The sequence below is a fragment of the Maylandia zebra genome, linkage group LG17 (assembly GCF_041146795.1).
Source record: "Maylandia zebra isolate NMK-2024a linkage group LG17, Mzebra_GT3a, whole genome shotgun sequence".
Classification (NCBI taxonomy): Eukaryota; Metazoa; Chordata; class Actinopteri; order Cichliformes; family Cichlidae; genus Maylandia; species Maylandia zebra.
Genome location: NC_135183.1, coordinates 22,824,995 through 22,839,771, shown reverse-complemented (window position 1 = coordinate 22,839,771; position 14,777 = coordinate 22,824,995). Strand labels below are relative to the sequence as shown.

The 14,777-nt window shown below is 41.4% G+C and overlaps 1 protein-coding gene across 2 annotated transcripts in view; it reads left to right on the top strand.

Annotated features, from left to right (window-relative positions):
• creb3l2 (cAMP responsive element binding protein 3-like 2) overlaps positions 1-14,431 on the top strand; it is a 35,265-nt gene extending 20,834 nt beyond the window's left edge. For both annotated transcript variants that reach the window (XM_004573730.3, XM_076875617.1), the window contains exons 2-12: positions 4,037-4,280; positions 4,886-5,088; positions 5,191-5,269; positions 5,481-5,686; positions 6,008-6,154; positions 6,357-6,415; positions 6,717-6,785; positions 9,379-9,478; positions 9,716-9,845; positions 10,860-11,094; positions 12,369-14,431. In XM_004573730.3, the coding sequence (XP_004573787.1) occupies positions 4,037-4,280; positions 4,886-5,088; positions 5,191-5,269; positions 5,481-5,686; positions 6,008-6,154; positions 6,357-6,415; positions 6,717-6,785; positions 9,379-9,478; positions 9,716-9,845; positions 10,860-11,094; positions 12,369-12,444 (1,548 nt within the window). In that variant the 3' untranslated portion in view covers positions 12,445-14,431. The remainder of the gene's footprint in view (positions 1-4,036; positions 4,281-4,885; positions 5,089-5,190; positions 5,270-5,480; positions 5,687-6,007; positions 6,155-6,356; positions 6,416-6,716; positions 6,786-9,378; positions 9,479-9,715; positions 9,846-10,859; positions 11,095-12,368) is intronic.
• The last annotated feature ends 346 nt before the right edge of the window (positions 14,432-14,777 follow it).

Sequence of the window (14,777 nt, the reverse complement as noted above, 5' to 3'; positions counted from 1 at the left end):
CTGCTTGTTTCTGCGTGTTACATTAGAAACATTATTATAAAAAATATGAGGGCAGCCTCTTTATTATCACCCCTGCTCCCTCAGATGAGTCAGTAACCTGCTGATTCTTGCTCTAGTTCTAGTGTAATCTCCCAATTTTCCCATTTTGGCTTCAGCTCTCGTGGTTGTTTCCCAGCTGGAGAGCGTCGGGTTACAGCCAGCCCTAAATTACACCTCTCTGTTGGGATGCAGGGGACAAAGAGGTTTCTGTTGTGCGTGATGAGCTACACCCGGCCAGTGACCTATGCTGCAGCCCAGTCTCACACACAACCATGACCACAAACTCCCACAGCAGAAATGACAGGGAGCTCATAAAGCCTCACTGTGTGCCTTTGGTGTGGTTCTGTTTTCAAGCAGGCGGAGTTGGACCTCTCCCATTTCCTGTTCTCCAGAAAGAGGAGGATATATTTGTTTCTGAGCCTCTATGTTTTTTTATTGATATTTTTTAAACTAAACTTAAGGCAATAAAAGCTGATTATTTATTTATTTATTTATTTAGTTTGTTTCAGTGTCATTGTGATATTGGGGTGGTATCAGATGTCCCATAAACCAGACCTTCTCTTGTAAACATGGATTTGCTCCGTATGTAATTACTCCTCCTCCCTGAAAGCTAAAAAAACACACCCACTGTTTTTTTAGGTTTTGTTTTTTTCGGTCCTTATTGTGATTTTAATGCTTTGTCACCCCCCTGTCTCACACAAACACACACACTTTTTTGTAGGAAGCAATATGCTGACATTATGCTAAAATAAACGCAGTCACATGGCTTAAGCTACTATGTTAGATGTGATTATGTTTAAGGTAATGAACCTCGTATCGTCAAAATTCTTAGTATGATAATCCTAAAATCTATACAAATCTAAAATTTGTGTAAAAGTACAAAAATACAGTTTAATTTCTATGTTTTAGGAATCTTGGTTCAGCAGATATAGCCTCACTACAGTTGCTGTGCATCTGCAAGCCACTTTTCAACCCACCTTCAACCCCAGATCTTTCTTTTCATGTTTTTCTGACTCTATCAAAGTCATGTATGTTGTCAGCGATGCCTGCTTTTACACTCTGACTCTCGCTGCTTGCTCGTGGTATACAAGGACAGGGAGGTCCCAGAACAAAGTCATACCGCCAAATATAAATCGCTGTAAATAGAAATGAGGATAGTCTTTGAACTGTAGCGTTATCATTATTATTTATATTTAAAATGACTATTATTACTGTAATTAACACCCAGATCTGTCAGTGTTTTATGTGTTTACTTGTTTAAAATGGTTTAAAGTAATAAGATGCCTCTTGGTAATGCTGCTGCTGCCAGGAGATGCTGGAATGAGGGTAAAGCTGTAAATGTTTGTCTACAGTGCGCACAGTTGTTCACGTTCTCTCTCTCTCTCTCTCACACACACACACACACACACACACACACACACACACACACACACACACACACACAGTAATATATGTTGATATAATGGGTTGTTTCCACTTATATGCGCTGTTCTGGAGGTTAAAATAGAACCCACGGGTGTATAAATGTGTAAATATTTGTCTTCCCTCTTGAATAGATTCACGGTGTGCTGTCGCTGTTTGCATTGCACACACACACGCACACACACGCACACACACACGCACACACACAGTGAAATGACCTCTGTATGCTGCCCTATAAGGGCCGTCCTCAAGCCTCTGTGTTTGTGCATGTGGGAGAAAATGCTAGAAGTTAAGCTCTCTCTTTCTCAGACTGTAATCGAAGCCGCATGCTTGGCATTTGGTCGTCCACCTTCCTCCTCTTTCCTCGTTTCCTGCATCTTGATTTCACTCTCTCTTTATCCCTCTTCTCATTCATGTATACATCTTTTTTTGTTGTCTGTTTTGTTGTTTTATAACAGTTTGTCCAAACCATCGGTGTCGTAATAGGTTGTTTTCCTCGTCTTGCTCTTCACGTGTCTCTAATTTAAATGGTTTTCTTCTCTCACACTGGCCAAGTCCCATGTAGCTGAAACTGCAATTGGAAACCTGCTTCTTATTTTGTGTCCCAGCAGAACTTGAAGTTGCATCACAAATGTTTTTGAAGCAGCGAGTTCAAGCGAGGACAGGGCTGGAAAAATGTAGCTTTGAGTTTGAAATGTATGCGATCCCTGAGGGTAACTGTACATCATTTCTGTTTCTTAAAAGAATGATACAATGATATATAAGAGCGATAAAACATCTCAAATAGAAAGCGTAGCAGACAGTAACACCACAAGGAGATAAACATGTACGGAAGTTCATCAGTGACAAAACTGCAGGGGATTTAGGATTTAAAAGTAAGAAAAAGACGTGTTTGTCAAAATAAATCACATGTTTGTACATGCCTGTGTACTCCTAGTGCCAATTCCAGAAAAGAAAAGAGAAACAAGCGTTACCCACGGGAGGCAACACAAGAGGAAAAGAGTTACCCACCTACTCGGGTACTTATGTTTTTTGCCAGTTTATCCCCCAAACTGAATATGACGAGTTAATAAATCAATCTAAAAAGGACGAAAAACTGCACACATGATAAAAGTAATGGCCTATATTTTTTCATAATCTTTGTAATCTTAATTTCCTCTTAGCAATTTTTATGCATTGAATAAGTGTTTTGCTAGCATATATAAATCAGGCCTGCCTGCTTTCATAGCCCGGCTCGATAACTGTGACAGGGGATGGGAGACCTTAAAAAACACAAGATTATTTCCAGATTAAACTGCTTTAAATAGCTTTTATTTATGAGTGAGTGAGTAAGGGTAGAGCGTGGATGAATATCACTGTAAGTGTGCTGCAGAACTGAGGGGAGGAGGGAGCTTTTCCAGCCGAGCTCAGTGCGGAACAAAACAGAGGCACCAAGGGTAGACTATATTCAAACAGACTTACAGTAACTTTATTACCAGTTACTTTATTTTATATTGAATGAAAGTAATGCAGTTTTATCTTATTTCACAATTTAGTTTGGCTGAAACGATAACTGCCTCCATGCCGGCGACTGCTGTAGCAGGACGAATGATGTTTTCTGAATCCTGGCACCGACTCAGAAATGAACGACATTATAACGTTCTGCAAATGTTCTGCAAAAACACTTTAACTACATGGTATAATAACTTCAGAACAGAACATTGTGATTCTATTTCACTTTTGAATCGGTGATATCCACCTTTTAAAGTTTGTGGCTTCTTGGCATCGACGTCCATATTTGAACCCGTGTACACTTCCATTTCTGTTAAATTGCTTCAATTATCCCTTCATACATGTACATGTAGTGTTTCTGGACAGACCGGATATAAACTGGTTGGTGGTTTTTCTAGAAACATTATACAACATTTGTTGTATAATAGCGACTGCAAAGTGAGGACTTCATGGTTTTATCTACTGTTTATTGCTTTAAACTGAGTATGTTTGGGTTTATCTGATAGGATAAGACATCAATGTTCTGTTTTCCTTTGTCTTGGGGACCAAAACTGTTGAACTTGGAGGTCTAGTCTGCATGTTTTCTGCATGCTGAGAGGAGCAGAGGAAGGCCTAATCTCCAGCATACTTTGCTTTGGCTGCCTTTTGTTTATTAAAGTCATAACAGCCAATCACAGGGGGGAGATCTACACATGCTCACCTGCCTAAGAGATAAGGAATGTGATGATGGGGGATCAAAGGCTGGGAGGAAGAGGGCTTGTCTGCAAACTTCTGTATGTGTTTGGTAAATGTGTCACCACAATGAGAATCAAACACACACTGAAAGAGAAGCTGTGATTAGTGGGGGAGAGGTTTGAGTATTTGATTGGCTGCTTTAGTCTTCTCTGAGGGAGAGCTGAGGGAAACCTCAAGGCAAGGTGCCAATAAAGAGTTTAATAGTCTGTAATTACAGACTGACGGTCGTAGGCTCCCGACGATGTGGCTTTATGTAATTATCTGTCTGATTCCTCCTGCATGTCTGTGACAGGAGTTCAAATTAAACATCCTCTGAAAATTCATAGTGCTTTATTTCTCCTCCCTGCAGCACTTCTCCGAGCTGCTGGACGACCTCTCCCAGGATGCTTTGCTGGGTCAGCTGCTCAGCGACCCCTTCCTGTCCGGGGGGAGAGACTCGGTGGAGTCCATGGAGGAAGACGACGACGCCGACCTGTCCCCGTCTTCCCCTCTTCCGCCCCACATCACCGCTGAGCACAGCTACTCGCTGTGCGGTGACAGCCGACCCCAGTCACCCCTGTCACACCTGACCGGAGAGCACGGCAGCGAAGCAGGTGAGATGCCAACACAAAGATTGTGACTTTAAAGGACAACCAATCAAAAGCACCGGGGTGCTTGTCCTCAAGCTCACAGTGATTATTAATCACAGCTGTTGGTTTTAAAGACTTTTTATTTTTTGATACAAATCCTATCGCTGGGATTAAAAGTGTAGTTAAAATGAACTTCACTGGGAGAAAGTGGAGTCTCGCTGGTCTGGCCCACTTAAATTCAAAATATGTGGCTCGTGATGTAAAATCCCTGCTTTGATTCTCACGTCATCACACTGAGAATCAGACCAGAATCAGAAGAAGAAAGAATAAAAGACAGAAAACAGTCAAACAGCATCTTACCACTAAATCTGCTTTATCAAGGCTTTTATAGCTTTTATTGTGAAAGGACTTTAAACAAAAGTTAAAACTCAAAAGTTAAGATTGCTAATGAAGCATTAATGCTCTATAAACCAGTATTTGTTACCCGTTACCGTAATATTTATGGAGCTGCTCTGCTACTGTTGTTGGTAAGTGTTGGTATTATTGTGTGCAGTGGTAGATAAACCTTAATCTAATCTAATCTCATTGGTAAAGAGCACTAACAGGAGCACGCTTTGCCTCCTCTGCAGCTGAGTCCGATGGCGATTCAGCCGAGTGGCCTATGGAGCAGGAGGAAGCCATTGAGAGCCTCCTGTGTGAGACTCCCTCCCTGCTCCCCACGCTCTCCCTCTCTCTGGCCACCAGTGAGGGGTCCCAAACGTCCGAGGGTTCGGCCCTGGCCCCTGCTGCCACCTCGGTTCAGGTCACAGTGAACCAGAGCAAAGTCATCAAGGTGAGAAACGATGGTTAAATCAGATATTTGTGCTCTTTTCTTCTTCTTTTTAATGTTTGTAACATTTTAACACCTCCTGTTTGTCTTTTCCTCTGTTTGAAGATAAAGGAGGAGAAAATCAGCCCTAAAATTAAACTGGAGCCTCATGAAGTGGACCAGTTCCTCAATCTCTCACCAAAAGGTCAGTTCTTTCCTCTCCTCTCTTTCCACTTGCTGCACTTCTGTAATGGTGTGCTACGAGGACCCCTGCTGGTGATTTGTTTAAATACCTCACAGCTGAGTTTGAAAACCCCTGAGCATCAAAAATGGTTTCTAAATTTAAATTTTTATAATTTTTCTCTGTTTTCTCTGAGACTGAATGAATAGCTAACAATCCAGCCGCTGTGTTTTAGGTCTGGAGTCTCTACAGATGCCTCCCACTCCCCCGAGTTCCCACAGCAGTGACTCAGAGGGCAGCCAAAGCCCCGTTCACGCCCTGCCTGGCCTCTCCTGCCCCACATCCCCCACCAGCCCCCCTCCATCCCAGGCTGGCCTGAAGGTGTCACCACGAGGTGCTTCGTCCTCCCTCTCCAACTCGCCTCTGCTCACCGCTCCTCATGTAAGATTAAAGGAAATTTTAAAAGCCCATCAAACCTCAAAGAGAGCAGAATAGCAGAGTAACGTGTTTCCAGCTGATGTAATTAAAATAACTGGGTTTTTTTGCATAATTTTCCTGCTGTTTTTGCTCTGCAATCCATGAATATTACTGGACTTTCCACCTTTTCCACTCCTTTCACATCCCTTCTACAACCTAATGTATATGTGCAGACTATTGTGCCAAAAAAGAAGTTATAGTGTAAAATTCACAAGCATTTTTTAGACATCCTCCCTCTTTACAAAGTTGTAAACAATGTTTACGTTTATCTGTTGTTTCCTGTAGAAACTGCAGGGTTCTGGGCCGCTGATCCTGACCGAGGAAGAGCGCCGCACGCTGGTGGCCGAAGGTTACCCTGTTCCCAACAAACTCCCGCTCACCAAAGCTGAGGAGAAGGCACTTAAGAAGATCCGCAGGAAGATCAAGAACAAGGTGCCGATGTAGAGCACAGTTCGTATTTTGGATGATCTGAGCAAGCATCCGTGATCATCCGTAAAGAGTCTAAAAGACTAGGAATATGTTTACTGCAAGTTAGAACAAAATAGTTAACAAAAAACAAGAAAATATTTGTCATGTCAGGCGAATTTCTGATTTTTCTACTTTTTCTGATTCTGTTTCCTTCACCATCTCTCAGATTTCAGCTCAAGAGAGTCGCAGGAAGAAGAAGGAGTACATGGATGCTCTGGAGAAGAAGTAAGTCCTTCTTTTTTCCTCTTTCATGTGAAAAACAATGTCAGGATCACTACAAATAGCAAACAGCTATTAATGCTGCATAAACTTTAGTGTCCCCTTTTAGAAAAAATGCTAGGTCATCTAAAGTATCCACATTCAAACATCATCAGGGTGAATCTCGGCATTACCGAGGTGTGCAGAGTGAAAGCAGCTGTTCTTAAACTACAAATAAATCACGCTAGAGTCAGAACAGGGAGAAAGTGGTGCTGATGAATGAACGGCGTTCAGTCACTGACCCTGCAGTACTGCTGTCTGACCACAGGGTGGAGACCTGCTCCAACGAAAACAGCGAGCTGCGCAGGAAAGTGGAGACTCTGGAGTGTACAAACAAGTAAGAGCAGCACACACGGACTCACAGTCTTAACCTCGTATAGGATTGATTTAATGCACAGTAACGGACCCATTTTAGATCCTTAACTTCTGAAACTACATAAAAATATAAAATTACCACATAGAAGTTAATTATTTCCTGCAAGATGCTTTTAAATTGCCCCTATTGGTCAAACATCAAATTCTCCCTCCTCTTTTGGCCTAAGGTAGGTAAGTAAACTGTCTTCACGAAGCACTTCCAGCAGTTCCAACGAGGAATTTTTCTGAATTAGAGAACGCGAGCACAAAAACAAAAGGATAACTGAGGTGGTAGTCCAGTTATTTGGGCTCTTTACAGATTCAGCCTCTGTCAGTGGCGACACAGATGAGTGAGCGACAGAGGCGATGACAAGTGTGTCATAAAGACTCTGGGATGGTGACAATCAAAACACCAGGAAAGTCATGAGGGAGGACGGGTTCACACCTAAAAATGTCCCTCCCTGGGCGCATGCTGGATTTAACACATCCTTGGGGATTTGGCTTTTTTTCCCTCTCCCTCTGTCTTTGTGAATCTCTAAAGGCATCTGTTTTTATATCACGCAGTGCAGCTGAGAAAAGCACGGAGAATGAGTGGGGAAACACTGACTCGCTTTTATTATTTGCAAATAGAGCTGAATCAAAAGCTCCCCGTGGATGTGTTCAGCTGCAATTTTGCATCCATGCATAATCATGAGGCTATTTTAATGTGAAAAGCTCACCCTGCATCAGATAGACAGCGCTGTTTGCTCTCGTTATGCATGGATGAACCGTGCGTGCACCCACTGAGTGCACTGTGTTAAGTATAGCTGCCTGGAACACAGCTGTTCTGGGGCTTGTTTTGCACTCAGTGGTTAAAGTGGGCTTTGCTGTCAGTGTCAAAAACTTAATGAACCAGTTGCATGCGTGGTGTGTGTGTGTTTTTTATTCTGGGACACCTGGACAGCCAGCTTATGTTGTCGTTAAGCTCAGTTCCTTATTTAATGAAGCAAACGAGAAAGAAAAATTTCAGAAAAATGTTTGACTTGTGCAAAAATAAACAGCAGATTCTTCACTAAAGTGCAAATTCTGGATTTTACAATAAGGATGCTGATGTAATTTACTGCGATATCATTCACATTAACATGCAGAATGTGTGGGCGCACAATTCAATGAGTTTGCATAACTTTTATAGACTGTATATAAAAGATGGAAGCCACCATGAAGTCACCCAGTGGGTTTGTACTCTGTATTTTGAAGCTTGCCACCTTGTTGTTTTCAGTGCCATTAAGGCAATTCTTTCAAAAAAGCTCAAACAACACAAACAAAGAAGAGTGGTACAGTTAAGCAACTCCGATTAGCAAATATGAGGCCCGGTACACAACTACAGCTCCCCCTATCTGTCAATCACAGCAGCCAATATCTGGATAAATAATATTTATAAAATAAAAACACCACCATGCACTTATGGTGGGGGTAATGAATGGGGATGGGGGTGGGGGAGGGAGACTATCAATCGAACCCCAAATTGTAAAACATGCTTATTACTACTGTAAAATGGACATTTTAACATGTAAGTCTATGGGATCTGACTCACTTTGGAAGTCGGCCTCAAGTGGCCAGATGAGGAACTGCAGCTTTCTGATGCTTCCACAGTGGCTTCATTTTTCAGTCCTGGAGATGGCAGTACAGAAGAGTCTGCAAACCTGTTCAGATTACAACAATGTTTTTTTGTTTTTCTAAACAAAACAGAACAAATCAGCACACACATAACAACTAACAATGTCTTTGCATGTTAAAAAATTAATAAAGAAACAAAAGTTAAAAAAAAATATGGAGAAAGGTTGTTCAATGAATAGACATTGTGTGTCTGAAATGATAAGCTGATCCTTTCTCCCCTGAGAAATTAAATTTTAAGCTTTATTTTAAAAATATCTCATGGATCGTGTCATGTCAGTGCGTTCTAAGCTGTTTGCTTTCATTTCACACTTACATTCAGTTACACTTACACTGAGTGTAGAGACAGAAACAGCTGACAAAAAACATCAAGGTAGGAAATTTAAAAATAATCATAGAAAACCAACAGATTTAAAGGATCGAGGTTAACTGGGTTAGCCGTGTCAGGTATTATGTTGTGTGTTTTTAGCTCTATTGTTGGTTTCTGGTCACGAGTTCTAGCTTAGACACATTGTGTAGTTGTTTTTTTTGTTTTTTTTGTATAGCTAACCCTCTTAGCACTTTGTAAAGAGAGGCTTTAGAAACTGGGCTCATACTTTGGTGTCCCGTGGTGCGAACGCCGTTTCCAGCACTTTGACAAAACTGAGAAAATGTTCGAGGCAGTCTTCAGTGTTGACACACAGATCACAGACCCACAAACAACTCTAAGCCAGGAGTCGGTGTGTTTTGTGGTCACCGAGTTCAAAAATGAGTCGGAGGAAATGTAAAGTGAGGCAGGTGTTTTATTGTGCTAAGCTGTAATGGTTTGCACTCTCTTTACGCGATACATTAAATGCAGATTGTCTATATGGTGAAAAAAGCATGCACGATGCACTCAGGTGTGTGTGTGTAACCTCTGTGTGTGTGTGTGTGTTTCTCCACAGGTCTCTCCTGCAGCAGCTGCAGTCTCTCAAGGCAGCCGTGGCAGGAAAAGTTTCCAAGTCCTGCAGGATGGTTGGCACCCAGACATCATCATGCTTAATGGTACGTGTGTGTGTGTGTGTGTGTGTGTGTGTGTGTGTGTGTGTGTGTGTGTGTGTGTGTGTGTGTATTAACAGAGATTGTGCTGATGAAACATTGATTAAAATATTGAATTAGAAACATCTGCTCCCATCGTTCATTAGCAGCGTAGCATTATGTGTGATTCATAATTTATTTGCCTCTCCCTCCCCTCTCTCCACCCTTCTTCTTCTTCTTCTCTTTGTGTTTGTCTCTCTGTAGGTGGTTGTGTTGTGTTTCGCGCTGTTTTCGGGGAGTTTTTATCCCAGCAGCTTTACGCCACGCTCCACCATCACTGAAACGGGCCTCGCTTCCAAACAGCTGGATGTCAAAGAGTCCTACACAGCTACAGGTAGTCACACTCACCAACCCGCACTCTATACACATGTTTAATACACCTTACTCAGCGTAGTTACAGCGTGATTTAGCCTAATCACATGCCTAACGTAAATGCAAAAATATAGTATTGTTGGGACGGTTAAATATTAATGTAAATATGAGAGGAAAGTATGAATATATTGTACTTGACATAGTCGGGTTTTCTGCATGAAAACAAAATAAAACTGAACAAAACAGCAAAATATGAACACAAATAAATACCCCAGATGTTTTTCAAAGATGTTTGCTAAACAGCTTTTTGCTGGCAGGGCAGATAGATGACCTCAGATGAACTTTAGAAAAGTTGATGGCATTTTGTGTTCCTGACTTTTTCCTGCTTCCATCAAAAACATACAATTGTACATTTGTCCAACGGCTCTCAGAGGCAGAGTATCACCATGGTTACGCTGATACTTTGATTACACAGAAATGTTTGCATTTTCCGTATGAAGCCGTATATTCATGCGTGTGGAGCTGAGACGAGTGTGGACACACACCCACAGTTCGAGTCACCTTTCCTGGTCATTTCAGCTTAAGTGACCTGCCCTGCTGTTTCCATTGTAATGAATCATTAGTTCCCAGCTATTAAACTTTGGTGGTCCATTATAACATTGCTGCTAATCAGATGCCTCCTACAGCTACAGAGACTGATTAGTGGCGTTGACCTTTCACTGCATCCTCTCTGCTTCCTCCCACATGCACGCACTTTTTCTTTTGTAAGAGAAACCAGATATAATTTTCTTAACAATCAATTTCAGTTTCCTCTCCCATCCTGCCCACATGCACACACACTCACACACACAAACCCACAGGCTGCACAGTCTTTTCACCAGGCAGACAATAACATGTGGTGCTACACAGTTATAAAGTGTGTGTGGGCTGGTGTGTGAGTGAGTGTGGAACTAAAAATGATTTTCCTGACACCACACAGTCATACTTTCTCCTCACAAAAATTAGGCACTAATAAGCACTTATCCCCAACTTTTAGTTAAGTCGAGGAGTCTGTTATCGACTTTCGAAGACGAACAGCCGCACCTCCTCGGCCTGGGTGGTGAATATCCCGACCAATGGGAGGACACGCCAGCCGTCGTGATGGCAGCGTGGCGCCGCTCAGAGCAGCAGAAACTCGGGGTTGAGCCCACCAGGATGGAAACACACCCACCTTTCAGGAATAAAAGCAACGACACACAGACGTCAAAAAACCTGCTCCTTCACCTGCACAGGTAAACACACAGCACGATGAGGAGTACTCGGATGATGATGATGATGATGATGGTACTGGGAGTAAACAGAATACCTGAACTCGATCAAAAGAAAGAGTTCACCCACTTTAACTTTCTCGATAAGATTAAAACCTCACTTTTCTCACAGATTTACCATAGATACAATTTTAATTATGATGCTCGTGAAAACGCAGATAACCATGACCTGTAATAACTAACACTACCTCCTCTGAGCACACTGGGAGTCTTGTTTTAATCACAAATCTTACTCCTCTGCATTTAACCCATTCACCCAGTGAAGCAGTGGGCAGCCATAGCGCCCGAGGAGCAGTGTGTAGGGACGGTACCTTGCTCAGGGGTACCTCAGGGTAGCCGATCAGTGGAGTCGAAGCCCGACCTTCCGATCATGGGGCAACCACTCTACCTACTGAGCTATTCCTGCCCTAAGCACATTGAGTTTAGGTAGAATGAAAGTGCTATATAAGTTAAAATTAACATCAGCCTCTATATCCAGGCAGGTTAGCACAGCCAAACATCGATCCGCCCACCATTATTCAACAGTCTGACATAAAGCCAGGTCATTAGTCCTCAGCTGCTAACCCAGTTTTGGTTCATTAAATATATTTAGGTTGGGTTTTGGTTATTGTAGTTTTGTTTACTAATCTTAGTTTAGTGGAGAAGTCTGAATCCAGCGGCGCGGTTGTGTTGTGTGGCCTTCGTCTCCGCGCTGTTTATAACCCAGTCAGACACCTCAGGTCATCAGGTGCAGATCTTTTCAGTGTTCGTAGAATCAGACCCAAGTGTGCTGAGGGGGCCTTCAGTGACTGTGGTCCTGTTCTTTGGAACAAGCTGCCTGCTGACCTGAGATCAATCATCTGTGCTGACATTCAAAAACAGACTCGGAGCCTTTCTGCTCACAAAGACCTACACTCAATACCCGTGTGTGTGTGTTTTCATGTATTATTGTGCTGCTTTCACTGCTTTAAGCCACTGAAAACCTACACAGGTTTTTGTGTTTGTATTTTCTGTTAAGCGCATTGAGTTTAGGTAGAATGAAATGTGCTATATAAGTTAAAATTGACATTTTTTGTTTGTTGTTGCGGGGGCTCCCATCCGCCTTAGTTATAGACCATCTTTGTATGTTTGGATGGTTAAGCGTTTGCTGAGGTGCAGCAGAGTTTTGGCGTCTTATATGTTGGCTTCCTTTGAGCCTGACACAGAGAAGACTTTATTGTAGTGAACTGAATCTCATCCAGTTGTTCTGTGTCTCTCAGGTCTCTGGAGCAGAGGACGAACGAGAGCAGAAGTAAAGTGATAGAGCTGGAGAGAACAGTCAACGAGACTTCCTGAGATTTAAATTCACACCAAAAAAAACCCCAATCCTTCCTCCTTTACTCCCCACGATGACCTTTGACCCCTCTCTGGAGCATGGTTCAGTGTCCTGGAGCAAACCTCATATAGAAGCTTCCACTGCTGATATTTTAAGGTCATTCTTTTTAATGCCATCTCTGCTTAATCAGATACACTGTAATGGTAGGAATAAAAAAAGAGTAGAGGGGCACTGGTTGCCTTAATTTCTGAACTAAAGTTGCACTGAATAGTTTTTCACAAGTCAACTTACCAGTTGTAGTTGTTTTAATTGATCCGGCTCGAGACACTGTGTTTAAAAATCACACTTAGAGAATTTCAAAGAGAGTGTGGCATTTATTCGAGGGGTAATTATATTAAAATATGACATGTGAGGCTTTTTACAGGACACTGATGAGAACCGTTTATATTTATAGACGCTTTTGTTGATGTTTTTTTTTTCAAAATTTATTGCTCTTTATTGCTATTAAATGTTTTTATTTCATTCCAGTAATGCGTACAGCCCATTTTTATACTTGTTTGTGTTCATACTGTGTTTTGTCTTTTTATTTTTATTGTACTCTTTTTATATATTCTTTTTTTTTCTTTTCGAGGGCCTAGCTTGGGGTTCCTGCACTCGTGTAACATTTTTGACTGGGTTAAAACAATATATTCAATCTACACTCACATTCTTTCTATTTCCTCAAGGAAATACTGACTGAAATGTTCAAACCCAACCTGAAGTGGGTTATTCTCGTTCATATTTGGCACGTGGGGACCCCGTTAGCTGGTCTTCGGTTCTTTTTGTACGACAGTCACCGTGTGCCAGTCAGAAGCTGATATTTGAGACGTGGTTTCCTGCAAAATTATTTTATTTTTGTTCCTTTATAGGTCACGTTTGCCCATTTGACCTCAAAATGCAAAGAGCTAACTGAGATGATTGATACCACTGTCATACCTGCATGATTAATATTGAGCTTGAGCTAAGCTAACTGCTTCTTATTTACTGTTTAGACACTGCTGGCATCATTCTGGCGCTGAGCATTGTCTAGTGAGGTTTTAGCATACTTCGAAAAGTTTAGCTCATCTGAAAGTGGCTATGAATGGTATCGATCTCATCAGACTCTTGGTGTAAAATCAGATTGGAATAGAAAAAAACAACAACATGTGATTGGACATTTAAGTTGAAACCACGGATTCAGTTTCTGTATCATGTTTTTTTGTTTTTATCTTAAATCCTGCAACACTTTTGCCTTGCACACTTTAGCTGTCAGCTCCAGGAGTCTTTTACAGCTATTTTACAGCATTTGCCAAAAATATTTCTTTCGAGAAATGGGGAAAAAAAAGTTTCTATTTTTGTAAATATGAGTTGTTAATAAATGAGAACGTCTAAATGTGTCTGGGATCTGTAGTTTGTGAACCAATCCATTATTCATTCTGACTCTATTTTGGGCTCTGTGCTGTTGATAAATTATGAACGTAAGACGTCTTAGCCGCAGGCTTTGTCCTGACTTTCTGTTTAGCTTAATTCCAGATCACAGTGACTTTAAAGTGTCTTAACTGTCCACCTCAAGTGTGTTACACATAGGTTTTAAATGTCTGAGCTTTGCTGCCGTCAGCTGTATGATACCAATCAGTAACAGAAGCTTTTTAAATTAAAGTTAACCCCAGAACCCGTGGTAATTTACAGCTCAGGATTAAAAACAACAGTTTTTGACCAAATCTACAGACTGTAAAGCCAAAATATGCATTTGAAGCTTTGTCAATATCAAGAAATGGATTTGTCAGCTTTCAATGACGCTCTTTACACATTTCTCACTGCCAGAACAGAAAGATCATCAGAGACTCGAGATGAGCACGCTGCCCTTTTGTTATGCCAGAAAACTTTTTTCCAAATAAAATTGAATTTCCTCGCTGCTTCTGTGTAAAACCAGCCTTTCTGTCTTTATGCTTTCAAACAAATAAAGTATTTTCCTTAGTAAAAGCATAATATTCACGAGTTTGTGTGTTCATTTGTTCGTTCTTTTTCAGTCTCTCATGTCGACGGTGTCATTCCTTTAAGTCAAGAGTCATTGTGTTTTACCTCTCTTGCAGAAAGTGTGCTGTGATAAGTGTTTGCATGGTATAAATATTCTGTACCACCTCAACCAGTTTGATCACAGCCGTATTACCGAATCTAGAACCAGACTAACATATTGGTTGACTGATGCTGATGCTAATTCTGGGCTATTGCCAGTAACTTACTCAGTATTTACTGTATGCTGTACAATATTTACTGATTTAATGAAGTTGACTTATAAAACACAAAGTAATGAATGGATGTGGTAATTAAGAAA